The following is a 16914-nucleotide window of genomic DNA, read 5'->3' as shown; positions in this document are numbered from 1 at the left end:
AAGATGATAAACTATATCAGATGTTCTTAAAAATGTAAACGTCAGACATGACAACTTTGTAAACACGTAATAACTAATATTTTAAGATAGATAAATGTTTAGATATTTTGTGAAAACAAAGATATACTACAACATTTCAGGGGCCCATGCTGTCGAAGACCATAATTTCACACTGTGTTGTTTTAAAAGTAAAAGTAGATCAATTATAAAGACATGACAAAACTTAGTTCCAGTTGTGTGTGTTTCCCGAATCAAACCTGTTAGTCTGATGAATACCTAAAACATCTAAAACATGTGTTGGTGCAGACCATCTAAAATGGACTAAGACATGCCCCTTTCAAAGAATTCTTTCTACATGTGATCTCTGGTTTATTTACCAGTGTGATGTTTAGAGAAACAGAGAAAGGAAATAGTTCCTGTGGCATCCATGACTTTTAATGTCTAACTTTAAGTGTAATAGATGGGTTTGTATTAAGTGTAACAGTCAGAACAGAAATGGCAGGACTCATTTTCAAGTTGATTGAAAATTTTGTGTCTTTGTGACACTGGTAGACCAGAAAAAGCTCTAAAGTGCATCACAATCTCAGTTTAAACAGTCTCTTGACAATCATTTAATCATCTTGTACTACATTTTGTTCATGTTTTTGCCTGTTTACCAAACTCTGAGAATAGTCTTTATCTAAAAAACAATGAAAAAGATACACGGCTGGTGGGCCGGATCGATATTAAAAGTTTTCACAATAATTTAGAAGAGAGGATTACATATTTTCAAATTAGGTTCTTTGTTATTCTGATACATATTTCTGTTGTGGAAACATTTCCTGTATAAAAGAGTATGTCTATAACCTATTCAAGGGGGTTTAGTGCAATCTTATGGATCTTAAACGTAATCACATTACAACAAGGTCACATAGTCCCTCTAGTAAATCCACCAAAAGTGGAGAAAGCAGAAAATTCTTAGCACACAGTAGATGTTAATGCTTCTGACATAAAGGGAGTACACATAGGCCTACTCTTTAATGTCCAGTAGAAATGTTGAAACTAACGAGTACGACTAATAAAAATGTGAACATCATCATCAGCTATATGAACAAGAGCTCTAGATGTAGGGGCGATATTTTTATGCTGTAGTTATGCTGTAAAAATTCCTATGAACAGGCACTGTATGTTTGACCACAGTCAGAGAAAACTCTTCATCAGAAAACGGCAAAACAACATGTAAACAGATCAGTCGACTATCTCTGGTAAAAATAAATAAATAAATAAATAAAATAAAATAGAATATATTTACAAGTCACACATTGACAATTTTTGTCTTATGTGCTCATTACAGCTAAAATCCTGTTTTGCCAAATGCCATACACACTTTTGCATTTCATAATTCAGTGATTTTTTTAGTCAGTTTTGCTCCGTATGCAGAAGTTATGTTTGAATTTTTCTATTATATAACCATTACAAAAGTGAGAACATCGTAGTTCTCAAATGTGTCTGTATTACAACAAAAGCCCATCTAACAAATCTGGCAGAAGTGGAGAAACAGATGTTTAGCACATACACACATTGTAGATGCTTACGTACACCAGAGATGTTGCTTCATTTGAGTCAAAGAAGATGGCCATAGGAACTGATAACATTCTTTAATGTTGTTGTGTTTTGTCAAAATAATAAAAAAGTTCGGTCAAATGTTTAATACTTTTTCTTACATGAATAGGATGTGCTCACCCTGCTCTCTTTCCCACGCGAGAGTTAGCATGAACTTACAGGAGTCTTAAAACAAAAACGGCCAAACAAACAAAATGTGAATGGTTTCATCTGCTATCTGAACAAGATGACTTAATCTAGTGGATTAATAAAAAATACCATTTACAAATCAAACATAAATTTTTTTAACAATTGTATTCTGAATTTTATATGCATTGTAAACATTTGCTTTCTTGCTATACTCTCTTTCTTAGTGATTTGGTCACGTGAATACAGGAAAGGTTATGGATAAAATTTATCTCTACACAGGAGTGTGGAAACTTTAACATGCTCAAACTTAAACGAGTGTGCAGCTTTCAGTGGAACCGTTTGATTTGTATTGGTTGTAATAGTTTTAAGTGTAAAACAGCTAGACTTCATTTTTGTGTCGATACTTCATGTGATCACACTTTTTGGACAGACACAAAGTTGCACTAAAAGAAATATCTCGGAGAGAAAAACTGTAACTCAATTTCTTAATTTTCATTTATTCCTATTATGATGACACCACAAAAAGATCACCTAAAAACGTACAGTCCAACAAACAAATTGTGAACGGCCGTCCAAAATCTTGATATGGCTAAATCTTGAGGTGTAAGAAAAATGTCATTTACAAAACATTGTGATTCTTAGATGTGAAACACCCTTGACATAATCTGCTGGCATGCAAAAATAATCATAAATGTTTTAGTACAGCTATCTACACAAATAGTATGAGAACTGTATATTGTGTCACTTGCATAGAAAATTCATTACCAGTTTATCAGAGTCAAAAGGAAATGATGATAATATTTGAAACATCCTTAGCTTGTACATTTCTTTAATTTTGATAATCACAGCTGCTGGTGCAAAATTTTTTTTTAGTAAACCATTTAACGTTACATGATGCCTACAAAATAATCAAATAGTCAAAGTGTATGTTCTCTGTTCTAGGTAAGAACATTTACACCACGTGTTATAGGCCAGGTAAATAATTAGAAAATAGTATTTCTGTCGAATGAGAAAAGTTCAGTCATGCATTTAAGATGTAGAAATGATGTTTTTGCCAAACACATCCAAAGAGTTTTCTACTCGTGCGAAAAAAGCACTTGTGTGCATAAATGATCTAAAGAAACAACGCTGGTCATCAGGTTATTTAAACATTTTTTAAGACAATAGACAGTGTGCCTTGCTTTAGTGACACACAAAGTGTAATCATTTAAACATGTTTAAAATGGTAGGTGTAATTATTTTACTGAGTTTAAGCTAAATGTATATTTGTTCATTTACAGTACACATACTACAGGTTAGATTACTAAATTAAAACATTTCTTACATAACACAAAGTAAAAACAACAAATACGAATTTGCTCATAAATAAAATTTAGTTTACTCAGTTTTACTGTGTGTGTGTGTGTGTGTGTGTGTGTGTGTGTGTGTTTGTGTGGTTCAGGTATACCCCATGTTATGGGGAACAATGATGGCAATATCCAAAATCCTTGGGGATTGTTTTTGTCCCCGTGAGGAAACATGTTTATAAATCATACAGAATGAAGTGTTTTTGAAAATCTTAAAATGAAAGAAATTTTCTGTAAGGGGTAGGTTTAAGTGTAAGGTTGATGTATGGTGATGCAAAATACAATTTGTACAGTCTAAAAAAATGGAAAACCAATGTGTGTGTGTGTGTGTGTGTGTGTTAAGAGTTGGTTTTAAAATTAGCGTGAGATTTCAACTCCTTTTACACATCACATATTATGGATAGTATTTTCTTAACATTAAGGAATGCCTTTTTGATTTTATTAATTCCAGATAACATTCAATTATTTATCTCTTCAGCGACTTGGTTAGTTGATGATTTAGATAATGGTCTCTCTCACTCTTTGAAATTCTCACCTGGAAAGACACCAGACATCGTCCTCGTTTTCAAATGTGTTTGTAGACGGGGAGCATGTGGCCTGTCGGTGCCTAGGTATCAACACCATAAAGATTAAACAAACATTGATCCTGCCAAGACGTCTAAAACCCTCACTTTTGCACCGCCATTTTTTTTCCCCCAGGAAAAACCCAAACACCTCCCCACTGTCTTTAGGTGTGAACAACAGGACTTCACAGAAACCCCCCACAGCTCTGGTTACAGATACAACCATCATAAGAAACCCCCCACTGCTCTGGTAACAGATACAACCATCATATATTCAGTAATAAACACAACACAAGTCAAATCTGAGATCTCTTTGATCTTTTGATTTACACACCTCTGCCATGTCAATCAAGAGTCACAGGACCCAGTGGCATGGCAACCGCTTTGACTGACAGGCCTTATAGTCATAAATCAATCCAAACTGACCATGCACACTTCTGACTACCTGTCAATCTACACGGACTGTACGGCCATAAATCAGGCCATAAATCAGGGTAATAAATCATCAAGACTTGAGATAAAGTGTATGATAGGACTACTAATACCCATTCTCTCGAGAAAGAAACTCGTAATCTTGAACGCAAATGATGAAAATCTTGGACGTTTTTAGAATCACTTGGAAAAAAAGTGCCAGGGCAGAGCATATCCACAAACACATAGAAAATAACCAAAGGTTTTTATTTAGCACAGTGGCTAGATTAACAAATAATCAGTCGTCACCCAAACTAAATATTCCCTCACAGTTTAGTAGTGATGACTTTATGAATTTCTTCACTGATAAAATAGATAACATTAGAAATACCAAAACGCATGTAGAATCGACAGCGTTTTGTAATTCAGCTTCATTCATTGCACTCAAAGAAAAACAACTATAGGACATGAAGAGCTAAATAAACTCTGCAAGTATCACTGCATCTAAACCAACAACATGTTTATTAGATCCTGTACCCACTAAATTACTGAAAAAGTTATTACCCTTCAGCAGAAAAAACGCTTCCTGTGAGCGCTGCTGCAATCTTAGTCCCACCCCAAACGCTCTCATTGGTGGAGACCAGGGTTCTAAATTAACTTTTTTGATCACCAGCCAATGTGGCTGGTAACTTTCTAAAGTTACCAGCCAATCAGAATTTCTACTAGCCATTTTTTTTTTCCGGTAAAAATAAAAAAATATGAGTCCCACTAAATGCATTTGATCATTTTATTAACATTGTTGGCATGAAAAACATCAGTTTATAATCCGTACTCACGAATTCATAAACTGTTACCTTGGTTTAACAAATTGTGCCCACGAATTTCCAATCCGTGCGCTCAGTTTTTGTAAACTGTACCCTCGGTTTTTGAATCCGTACCCACAAATTCATAATCCGTACGCACACTTTCGCAATACGTTCCCACCAATCTGTAAACCGTACTCACGGATTCATGCAGCAAGCTCCTGTTAACATGCAGTTTTATTGACTATTATTATGTGGAATAGGTTTATTAATAATAAAGGAATAATCTTTTAATAGCAACTGATTATTATTGTACAATAAACCTGGCATTGTGACTAACTCTGGAGTAATTTTTTCCTGTTTTTTTCCTGTTCCTGTTGTTAATTGTTTTGGATAAAAGATTCTTATGCATAACCTGTATAATAATATATAATAATGATAAAAATAAAAATCAAGTTATTTTTATCATTTTAATTTGTAGGCTAAATAAATGAGTACAAGAAAAGAATTCATGAATTGCTTTATTTTTAAATAAACTTTGACAGTTTTGTAAATGCTTGTCTACAATTCTTTCTTAACATGCATGAAGACTTATTTTTCTGATTTTATTATACTAAGCTCCATCCACCCCACCTGCCGGAGTTAGATGCATGTTTCACTGTTAATGTTATTAATAAATAATGAGGCCGAAAATAACATTGCATTCAGTTAGAGAGAAAAGGAATGAAAACATAACCGGCATATTATTTGTTTTGTATTGCTTTTTACCCTTATTTTCTTTTTAGCGTTTTTTTTTTTTTTTTTGGTCATAAAACACAGGCGGCTGTGTCTTATCCTATTGGTGATTAATGTAATAATCACTATTAAAATAAACACGAAAAAGAAGACTATTTGTGAATGCTGATCGTGCACTCATTGTATACTATGAAAAATAATGTTTAATAAACAGAAATGAATCTGCCGGTGGGGGCGGAGCTACAAATGCGTGTCAGTTTACAAATACAAATCCGAGGGAACGGATTGTGAAAGTGTGCGCACGGATTATGAATTCGTGGGTACAGTTTCAAAAACCGAGGGTACGGTTTACAAAATCTGAGCGCACGGATTGGGAATTCGTGGGCACGGTTTGTTAATCCGTGGGTACAATTTGTTAAACCGAGGGAACAGTTTATGAATTTGTGAGTACGGTTTATAAACTTAGGGGACGGATTGCAAAACCGTCATCACGGATTGATTTTTTTTTCTCCTACAGGTGACGTGCGGGGCTCTCCGTAATATCCTCATCCCCTGCCTAGTTCCTCTTTTCGCCCCCAGAAATCTGTCCCAACCACCGCCACATTTAGTTTAATCTTAATTTTTTTTTCTTTAATAGCTAACTCCCTCCTCTTTCAGTCTATGCTCCCTGCTCTGGCTCCATTCATTCTTCTTCCTTGTGTTTTCTGATGGACGCTATTCGTTTCCATGTTTTTTCGCGCTGGTTTCACTGCAAACTGCGTGCAGCCAATGAGCATATGAAACGTCATCACATAGCATTACAGCACAGTGTTCGTGGGAAATGTAGGAAGTGCTGCCAGGGGGATAAATGACCGAGAACAGAGCCTCATGTCATGCATCACCAGCCAAACTGGCTAGTAAGTTTTAATTAACACCCGCCAAAATGAATTTTAACCCGCATTTGGCGGGTTGGCGGGTGTTAATTTAGAACCCTGGTGGAGACGTGTGATGAAACCCACCCAAGCCAGTACTGATCAATATCCCACCACTCCTGTAACTCATGGTTCATCTGTATGTGTATTCAGAGCCAGTAAACAACGGGGCTTTCAAATAATAATAATAATAATAATAATAATAATAATAATAATAATAAAAGAACACTGCGTTAAAGTGCGCTAAAATAATTGCCGGCATTAATTAATGCATTAATAACGTGTTAAATTGCCAAGCCCTAATTCCTATACATTCTATATTTGTTTCATTACATAATTTAGATCCTTTTATTATTATGTTTTATTATTATTATAAAATGTAAAAATCCTAGTAACAACAAACGGGTGTAACATTTAACTGATGCTGAAGATATTTTAATTGTTATTTTATTTTAAAAAAATTGAGAAGGGCTTGCTTATATTTTTAATCCAATTTTAGCCAGATGATGGATGTGTCACATTCAGGTTTGTGTAATTCCATAGTCTTAAACTGAATTGTGGGACAAGCACAACAGTGGTATAGAAAAGTTTTTGAGAAATACAAGTTCTCTCTTTTGATCCTGATTTTCTTACAAATAAATAGAAATACACTTAATTCAATAGAAACTGATCATTACATTTCTCATTAAATTCACTCACAGTATCCAGACGAGGCTCTTGTGCAGTTCTGGGTCCACCGTCTCAAGGTCACAAAGCTGGATGGGCTTCGCCAGGAGCTGCTTGTAGAAGGGTAAGGTGAAGCCTCCATTGATGTAGTGCCCGTGGAAAACAGCCAGACCCATAATCCGCCCAACAAAGTGGAAGTAAGACAAGTGGTCCTGAAAAACAACAGCAGAGGGCGTGAGAGGAAGTTTAATGAGACCCTGCCGCAGCAGAGAACGGCTTGGTGAACCTTTTAAAGCACACATGATGACCATATGTTGTGAGGTCCAGGAAGCACAGCCTATGCTAAATTTCTTCATAACATACTGATTTACTGGGTCTTGTTTAGAAGAGAAATCCCAAGCACAGGTCGCTGCATGACTTACAGGGTTGATGGATGAGTCCGGGTTGATCTGTAGTGTGTAGATGTTATCAGTCGAGTACTGAAACAGGCCGTAGTATGGATTCAGCATCTCATGGCAGAGGAGATACAACCATTCCCTGGAACAGGACAGGAATTCAGATAGAACTCATATCTGAGTCTTTGCTGGCTGCAGTTCAGTCTAAACTCTGTGCTCAACAGGGGAACACCTGCAATTTCATGAACACCATACCCTGCATGCTGATAAGCCTGGCTGAGATTCAGCCTAAACTGCTGAAATTATAAAGTCAAGTCTGGCGTATGAAACGAGATGGGGGAATAATGAGGCACAGGGGAAATTCATTAATGAGAACCTTTCGCATAAAACAGATTCATATGCTACCTAGCAACTCCACCGTAATCCAGCCCCTCCTCTCCTCTGAACTTCACCATCAGCCGCTTCTTCAGGTCTTTGGGTCTCATCTTCATGATCTGTCTATAAGACTCCTATCGCACAGATAGAACAGAATGAGACATATTTTTGAGTCGGGTGTGAGGTCAATATGATTTTATTACAAAAATGTATACTTTTTGAACAAAGGTACATAAAAAATTATCAAAAGTGCCAGTAAAGACATTTATAATGTTATAGAAATTTGATCTTTCTATTCATAAAAAAAAAGATGATGTAATGCAGTTTCTACAAAAACATTAAGAAACACAAGTGTTTTAATATAAAAAATATTAATATATTAATAAATCAGCATATTAGAATAATATAAATGATAATCATGTGATACTACAGGCAAAAAATTCAGCTTTATCAGTGAATTTGAAAAACACTCAAAAAGAAAAGAGGGTAACACTTATTTATTTTATTTTACTGTATTTTTGATCAAATGTATGTAGCCTTTGTGAAAATAAGAGAACGACTGATAATAACATCCAAATGTTGGAAACCAAGAAGCAAGCATCAGTGTGCAAACCTAATCGTGATGCATCCCTAGTCACTTCCAAATGACAAAAACAGTTCCACAGTGCTGTTGGAACTAAATTATGCATGCACTACATGACTGGCATTATTCAGCTGTGTGACTGCGAGTACCTCAAAGATCTCCTCACGGGACACTTCTATGCGGCAGTGGCCGGCTTGAGGCTGCTGCAGGGAGAGCTCATGGCGGAGAACTTTCAGTTTCTGGACCAGATCTCTCTCATAGCGCACTGGTAACTCGCCATCACCTTCCTCCATGCCAACTTCCATCTGAACAGGCAGAGCCTGACTTGACTCCTTCACCTGAGAGTGTTGGCTGCTCATCACATGCAAAACACACACAGATGTCACGTGTACCAATACATCAAAACACTGATAGCAGTTTATCAAGCCACTGGACCATGATATTTACATGCATCATTTGGGTTACACTCCCACTAGGGACGATTAGGAATTAAATAAATGTTAAGAATTAATTTAATACACCCTTATAAGAGCAAGCAATTATCATTACTAGCAACTTTAATTACATAAGGATGATTTATTCATTGTGGTGAATAATTTACAGGATAATTTAAGAGCTGGGATGAGCAATCAGATGTTCTGAGCAGAGCCGATGTGAAAGATGTTTTACCTCATGATGTGGTGTAACCTGGGGTCGGTGAATTGCGTGGTTCTATTATTGTGGTCAACAAAATAAATTCGTCCTGACACAGTGCTCCTGATCTCCCAGCCGGGCGGCAGAGGGCCCAGCTCCTCACAACTCACGCTGTTCAAATCCCTGAAGGAGCAAGCGCACCCATCACACCCGGTGCTCAACACATATAATGGTGCCCCAAAACTATGCAGAGTGGGAAATTAACTTTTTTTTTCTCCATCCACCAGCCACAATATCAGGTGAGTGCCCTATTTTAACAGACATTCATATTTTACTAACCATTAATATTTTTGTTAATTTCAAAAGAGTGGGTAAGTTTTTTTTAGATTTGAAATGAAATATCTCATGTTTAATATTATGAAAGATTACAACATTTTAAAACAAATGTTTTCATATAAATATATTTTCAAATGTTATTTATTCAGTTGGTGGCAAAGCTGATTTTCAGCAGCCATCACTTCAGTCTACATTGTCACATGATCCTTCAGAAATCATTAAGAAACATCTCTTACTATTATCTATGTTTAAGAGTTGCGCTGATTAATATTTTCATGGAAACCATGATACTTTTTTTTTCCAGGATTCTTTGAAAGATCTAAAAAATTTTTAAAAACAGATCTTTTGAAACATTTTACTGTCACTTCTGATCAATTTAATGCTGAATAAAAGTATATTTTCTCCATGCACGTAGAGCTAGTATTTATCTCCCAAATAAAAGAAAAAGCAGACCAGGAGCATTATAAAAGACACCCACCAAGTGGAACGACTTGCCTTAAAGAGATGTTGGCGAAACTGAAGATGAAAACAAATAGTGAACTTCAAAACATGCTCACATGTGTGTGTTGAATGTACAAGCATGTTATTTGACCAATTTTAGGAGGTCACATGCAATAGTGACTGTAAAGGCAAAACAACCTGCCACTGCACAAAAAGTGATCACATTTCTCTGGTGGCATGTGTTGATTTCCCACCCTGCTGTTCTCACTATGGGCTTCTTTTTGCACCCCTTTCCTCATGCTTCTTAGGTCATTATCATGATGATGAGCAAATTATTAAGTTTCACAATGTCAACAGTAGCAGCAATTAAGTGGGACTGCTGGATATCAAGTTAGCTGATTGTGGACATTAAAGAGCTACGATTAGAGTGATATCACAAAAGCAGCAAGGAGCAATCAAACTGGGGCAATCGTTATTTCAGCAAAGGTGGGTGGTGATTAAACCTACCGGGGTATTCTGGGATCATGCCAGGTGCTCACGCCAGTCTGTGTGTGCAGAAAATAGACTTGGCCCTGCACGGTGGTCCTTTGCTCTGCATTAGAAAAGAGAAGAGACACGTCAAGAGTAAATGAGCCACAGCTAAACCAGACGCCAGTTTACACGTAACCTGAACGAGCACCAGGGCTACTGCAACAGGACGCTGAACTTCCAGTTCTCAGACGGCACACAGCTAGTGTGGCATATCATATGTGTCTGAGATTTAATTACACTGGTGCCATCCACTGGTCATGGCACCACAACACCAACAGGGTCAGGCATGGTTACACTCCAATGAGGGGCTTTACCACAGCCAATCCACCTGTCTAATGCGAGCCGCAGTGCCAAAGTGAATAGACTCCTTTCAGAGCTCAGTCTCTCCAGTTCAATGACCTTCAGTAGCCTCTACCCTGATCGCTAAGCTGTATTAGTCTCAATGGACTCCAGCTTTACTGTGGGTAAAAGATCATGTATACGTACTGGTGATGTGTAAAAAGACAGATTTATAGTAAAATATTTATATAAACCTTTTATTGCTCATAACTGACAAGCCCTCAGAAAGGAACAGTGAAAATTGCTCGCACCAGGCAATTTGAAGTATGCTGAAAAAAGTGAATTTGTCATAAAAGCAGTGCTCTGATGTCAGTACCAGTTTGTGTTTTTAAATCACAGACACTAAATAATAAGCTAAAACAATCAGATCGGGTTCATTTTTACTACTCCGCTATTTCTAATGCTCTATCTTACCATAGCCCTCAGGGAGGTCAGGGGATTGGTGTCCATGTGGTCTGTTTTGGGGGGTGTGTGCATGCCCTCTAGAATCTTGGTTTCTGATGCGTTGTGCTTGGAGCCGTTGCTCCTGATTGGGCGACTCAAGTGCACGGCAGTTGCCCCCGCCAGCGGCTCCTGTAGGATCGGTGTATGGCATGGGCTCCTCCATGAAGCAGCTGAGAGGCCGCCCGGGCCCCGAGTCTTCAAAGACAGGCCTGAAACATACACATTCAGAGCAGGTGTTAAGACACAAACAGTCACACCAACATTTCAGTGGGTCTGGGTATTGATGTAATGAACTGTGAATCTAACAGGTCTTTTGGAAGCTCAAATAAAGTGCTTTATCTGGGCAGGTAGCCAGTCTGTGCTGAAAAAAAAAAAAAAAGTGCATCCTCGGAGACAAAAAATTGACTCACCCTTCATTCTCTACCAGTCCTCTACAGTCGACCACAGGCCCTCCACTGCCAATTCTGTCTCTGGTCTGCAGACTCACTACAAAAATAAAGAATATGGTTAAAGAAAAGTCATTTAGTTCAAAGAATGATTCAGCATTCATTAGTTTGATAGTAGACATTTGAATTTAGAGAAAATTACAAAAGAAAACAAACAAATAATGCTTTTCTCAGAACTAACTTCACTTTAATGAGCCAAATTGCGTCTTAACTGTTCTGAATGAAAAAAAACTCCACTTGTTACAATAAACACTACATTTTTGTTATCTAGTGCAAATACATACTTATTTTAAAAGTGTCACCAAAGCGGCTAAATACATATTGGGCCAATTTATCTGAAAAATTCTGTAAAAGTTCTACTGCAGTGTTTAATACGTACCAACGATTTGTCCACGAACAGCATCACTGTCAGATGGGTTCAGCTTGCACAAGTCTAAACGCTGGTCTGATGGTGTGATAGATAAATGACGAGATGTCATTAAACTAGGCCATCAAACTTTTACAGACTACAGGTACACAGCTTTACACAAATTTAATGAAGACATGAAACGACTGTGATATGGCACAATGAAGAGATTACGGTAAGCTATACAAGTATCCCACTCACAGCCTGTGTCTTTTAGTCTGCTGATGGCGTTGGACAGGAGCCGCACACAGCCTAAGAAACCCGCACCCTGCTTCTTATGGATCTTCTTGTGGTTCCATACGCTGATGGTGATGGAATCGGTCTTCCCAATATAACTGCGGAAAGACTCTCTTTAGCAACTTCCTCCTTTTAAAAACACTAGCTAATAATGTTTCCATTATTTTAAAGCTAAATTAACACATCTACACATAAATCACATAATTAAAACATAATGAATACTACTGAGAACAGAACAGAAAATGTATCCGTCAGTAACTTTATGGAGGAATTTGCTCACAGGTCGTAATGCTGATTCCACTTGGGGTCCAATGTGCTTTTGACCGTGTCTGTAGAGTGGCATTGACCCGAGCCATCCACCACCACTTTGGCGAAAGGATCAGGCAACCCTGCAGCAGAACGACAGTGTGGCAGGAAGACAAATAAACAACAGAGGACAGTTACAATCTGGACAGCTAAGCAGCTTCCACAATGACAGCTGCTAAAATGTAGATAGACTGCAAATATTTGGATGGCTTTACAGATCCCCAGACCAAAAAGAATGACCATGGAGCAACATGACTTTCAGTTGCCAAATTACAGAATCGCTTACACACAGTCTCTGAAAGTCATTTTACATGCACTTTTTTTAAATTAGTTATATACACTAGGATTTGTTAGTTTTTTTTATTTTAAATTTGTGTTCCTCCTTGATTCTGTCAATTTAGTGATCCTGGCTGTATTTGTACCACATAAATATCACTGTTCTGTAAAGGCTGGAATACACTATATTACTTCTGAACAGATTTTAAAACACTAGACATTATGAGTGTGCGATAAGATGATTTTTGATTGTGGATGATAAAATGTCTCCACAGTCTGCTTTTGAAGAAGTATCGTAATATCGAGCTACAGAGCACATTCTAATCAACTGCATTTCTGTCGTCTCAGTCTCAATATTACGTTACTGTAGAATGCCACATACATTCACATCAGTGTTAACTCAGCGGTAGAGTTACTCTCATGGGATACTGCACTTACTCGCAATTACAAAAGTACATTTTTGGATGTGCTTTAAAGCCTTGCCAGTTTAATATCTTATTTACGTGTTGTTCTGATGTGCGCTTTTTCTGAGTGCATACTCCCGAAGTGTGCGCACTAAAAAGCCTGTCAAACAGCACCCGATTACTGAACTAATTAAAGTCTAAAATAAAAGTAAACTGTTAAGAAAAAAATGGATGCATGTCTGTATATAAGATGCATGCAGCTCTTAAAGGGACAGTATTAAACATGCAGCCGACTGTCAATAAAGGGTCATGAAACCCCAGACAATTTTTTCTGACATTTAAGCAGGGGCTAACATTGCCATAGAAGACAAATTTTAGCATCCGATAATTTTAACTGTTGGAGAAAACTTGATTATTGTAAGCTTTTTTGCGCCATTTTCATTTTCTGGGTTTAAAATCGACATCCTGTTGACGTCATAATTCGATGACGTGTCGTTGTCTATTAAATTATTCATGATACTGTGCGTTCTTATCCTATGAGAAGACGCTTCGCTTAATTATTCACAACAGCATGTGTTGACTTGCTATGACAGACGCTTCAGACTGTGAGCAGTGTTGCCAAAATTTGGACAGCTTTTTGATACAACTGGTAAGTGTTTCAGTATTTCAGTTGTTTCAGTGTCTGCACTTGTAAGGTGGGAAATTCCTTCAAATATTTTAACATTTTAAGTCGCTCGGGACAAATTACGGAATGTATCATTTGCAAATGCTTTTGAGTCTACAATTTAAACTGAGAAACCACTTTCTGTGAGCTCACACATAAAGTGTGCGTACATAGAGCCGCATCTGAGAGAGAATGACTACAGAAAAAAAGTTGTGTTGTGCATTATTGCGCATAAATGGCCAGATACATATAAAATTGTCAAAATGCCGTCTTGATGAGTATTCACATAAACAGTCGATTTATACTAAACATTGTCAGTATATAGGCTATTAAGTGAATGTAAAAAGATGAGAAACAAAACTTGTATAACAGTTAGATGTGTGCATGAGGTCTTAAAGAGATGGCAACCAGTGTTATTTTACATTTAAATAGATCATTCAGTTTGTTATTGTATTTGTTTGTGCCATTGCTTGTCATTTATCTATTCTTTTTTTATTACTGACTGTTTACTTGTCTTTTTAAGTTCAAATTAATTCTATTCAGAGTTTGAAATCAAAGTTCTTTTTAGGTATGTTGATATAATATCAACAACATAAATTGAAAAACAAATACACTGGGGTGACTGGAGGAAATTGCATTTCTATCTGAAAATATTAAATTAGCTTCACTGTACTAAAGAGTGTCCTTTAGACTTTTTCTGAATGCTTCAGGTTGCTTCAGTAAGCTTGAGTTTTTGATGAGCTGAGACATAACAGGAAATCTATTTGTGTATGTGTGCAAGACAAGTGTGTGATACAGAAATGTTGTTTTAGTTTCTTAGACGCCCTGGCTACTTCGAAAATGATTTGCATTAAATTCTTAGAAACTCACCAGGAGGACATAGTGAGACACCTTAAATGGAAATATATTTTGAAAATGCATTATCATTGGATGCGATCAAAGCATCCGCATTTGATGAAGGTGTAAAATGTTGAGTTTGGGTGTTTCCTCTGTCACAATTTGTAGTCAACTTGGATGACTATGACTGTCAAACTTTTCTTGCAGGAAAATATTCAAAAGACTTTTGTCTCAGTCCTTTAATTGAAATTGCTACAACAGTGACAAAACATTTATGTTGGATGATTGTAGTTTAAAAATGTCATTGTGAGACCGCTTACATTAACCAAGAGAAATGGTCCATGGATGGAAGGAGATTGTTTGTTTTTGCTTTGTTATAAGAGTTAGGCACAAAAGCGATTCATTCACTTAGTGAGTATAACTGTTTTTACAGCTCCATGACACAATCCATCAAAAGGCTTATATAAACGACGCAGAATAAGCCTTAAAAGTTATCAGAGGTGCAACAGTGCATTCATATATATGGTTTATGATGCAGAGTGCAAATGGTTTTAACTTGAAGGGAGTGAAATGAAACTGTCTGAACTGGAAGTTGTCTGTGTTTTCTGTTTCCCTTCTTCCACCTCTGCTCCTCACCACACCCACTTTTTTTTCTCAACTGTGGTGAGAACTAACCAGCGCTGAAACAGGGGGTTTCATGACCCTTTAAAGGGATAGTTCACCCTAAAATTGAATTGCTGTCATTATTCACTCACTCACATGTTGTCCCAAACCTGTATTAATTTCTTTATTTTGCTGAACACAAAAGAAGATATTTTGAAGAATGTGGGTAACCAAACAGTTGCTGGTCCACAATGAATTTGATAGTAGGAAATAAGCCAAAAGGGGCCAAGCAAATGTTTGGTTTTCAGTGTTCTTCAAAGCATTTATGTTCGTCAGAAGAAAGAAACTTCAGGTTTAAAACTACTTTTGAGGTGAGTAAATGATGGGAATAACAATAAAACACTATGTCCAAATTGACAGACAGATTGACAATTTTATTTTGGGTAATCTACCTCTTTAAATGTTAATAATACAACAAAACCACAAAAGAGAAAAAAAAATAACTACCTACTGTTGACTAAAAACTTTTTTTTTTAACAGTTGCTTTAACAGGAGTCTATATAGTGTTTTATGTTTATATTTGTTCATTCAATTTCTAGAATGGCTCCTGCTAAAATACACCTATTGTACCTGAAAATAAAACACAGTTTTATTTGTATATTATGTGTAGCTGTGTATCGTTTGATCTTATTTTTTAAATAACACCGATAAAATAATGCCAAAAGTTTTTTATCTTCGCCCACTTTTGGCCTTAAATACCATATTTTCAGGACTATAAGTCACACTTTTTTCAATAGTTTGGCTGGTCCTGCGACTTATAGTCAGGTGTGACTTCTCAAAATTAATTTGACATGAACCGAGAGAAACATTACCGTCTCCAGCAGCGAGAGGGTGCTCTATTCTCCTCGGTGCTCCTGTAGTCTACCCCTGAAAACAGAGCGCCCTCTCGCGAGCTGTAGACGGTAATGTTTCTCTTGGTTCTTGGTTCTAAATAAATGCGACTTATAGTCCAGTGCGACTTATGTGTTTTTTTCTCATCATGACGTAGTTTCGGACTGATGCGACTTATACTTAGGTGTGACTTATAGAAAGGACAGTCTCATGCTCTGTGGACCGTTCATTTGGTGGCTCGAAACAATAAAGAGCGAATACCGCTGAAAATATTACTGTTAAATACATGCTGCATCTGTTGTAAGGCATTAATGCTAATAATTTAACGTATAATTATCAGGGACAACTGGTCTTGTTTTGGCTTGTCTTCGTCACACATTCTCATGTGGTCTTTTGTTATACGAGAGAGCATAATGGACATGGCACAGAAACTAGATCTATGAATGACGCACACCAGGCATTTGAATAATATGTGGAACACACACTGATGAGGCCAGTGGGGCAAACAAGGCTGTCAGTCAGAGCAGCTGGGATGGAGAGCCTAGACTGCAGAACAGTGAAGTGTGCTCAATGCTGTAGTGGGTGGAATCTGATGAGGAGC

At 37.0% G+C, this 16914-nt stretch overlaps 1 protein-coding gene across 2 annotated transcripts in view; it reads right to left on the bottom strand.

Moving 5' to 3' along the window:
* Positions 1-12896, bottom strand: part of LOC113091978 (E3 ubiquitin-protein ligase SMURF1-like) — a 30005-nt gene extending 17109 nt beyond the window's left edge. For both annotated transcript variants that reach the window (XM_026257662.1, XM_026257663.1), the window contains exons 1-11: positions 12613-12896; positions 12297-12430; positions 12069-12134; positions 11654-11729; positions 11214-11452; positions 10437-10521; positions 9189-9335; positions 8669-8870; positions 7967-8070; positions 7589-7703; positions 7200-7378 (exon numbers count right to left, since the gene is read on the bottom strand). In XM_026257662.1, coding sequence (XP_026113447.1) covers positions 7200-7378; positions 7589-7703; positions 7967-8070; positions 8669-8870; positions 9189-9335; positions 10437-10521; positions 11214-11452; positions 11654-11729; positions 12069-12134; positions 12297-12430; positions 12613-12881 — 1616 coding nt within the window. In that variant the 5' untranslated portion in view covers positions 12882-12896. The remainder of the gene's footprint in view (positions 1-7199; positions 7379-7588; positions 7704-7966; positions 8071-8668; positions 8871-9188; positions 9336-10436; positions 10522-11213; positions 11453-11653; positions 11730-12068; positions 12135-12296; positions 12431-12612) is intronic.
* Between the last annotated feature and the right edge of the window lie 4018 nt (positions 12897-16914).

This window comes from Carassius auratus, unplaced genomic scaffold (assembly GCF_003368295.1).
Source record: "Carassius auratus strain Wakin unplaced genomic scaffold, ASM336829v1 scaf_tig00214415, whole genome shotgun sequence".
Taxonomy (NCBI): domain Eukaryota; kingdom Metazoa; phylum Chordata; class Actinopteri; order Cypriniformes; family Cyprinidae; genus Carassius; species Carassius auratus.
The sequence above is the reverse complement of the archived record's forward strand: the minus strand, read 5'-3'. Positions and strand labels throughout refer to the sequence as shown.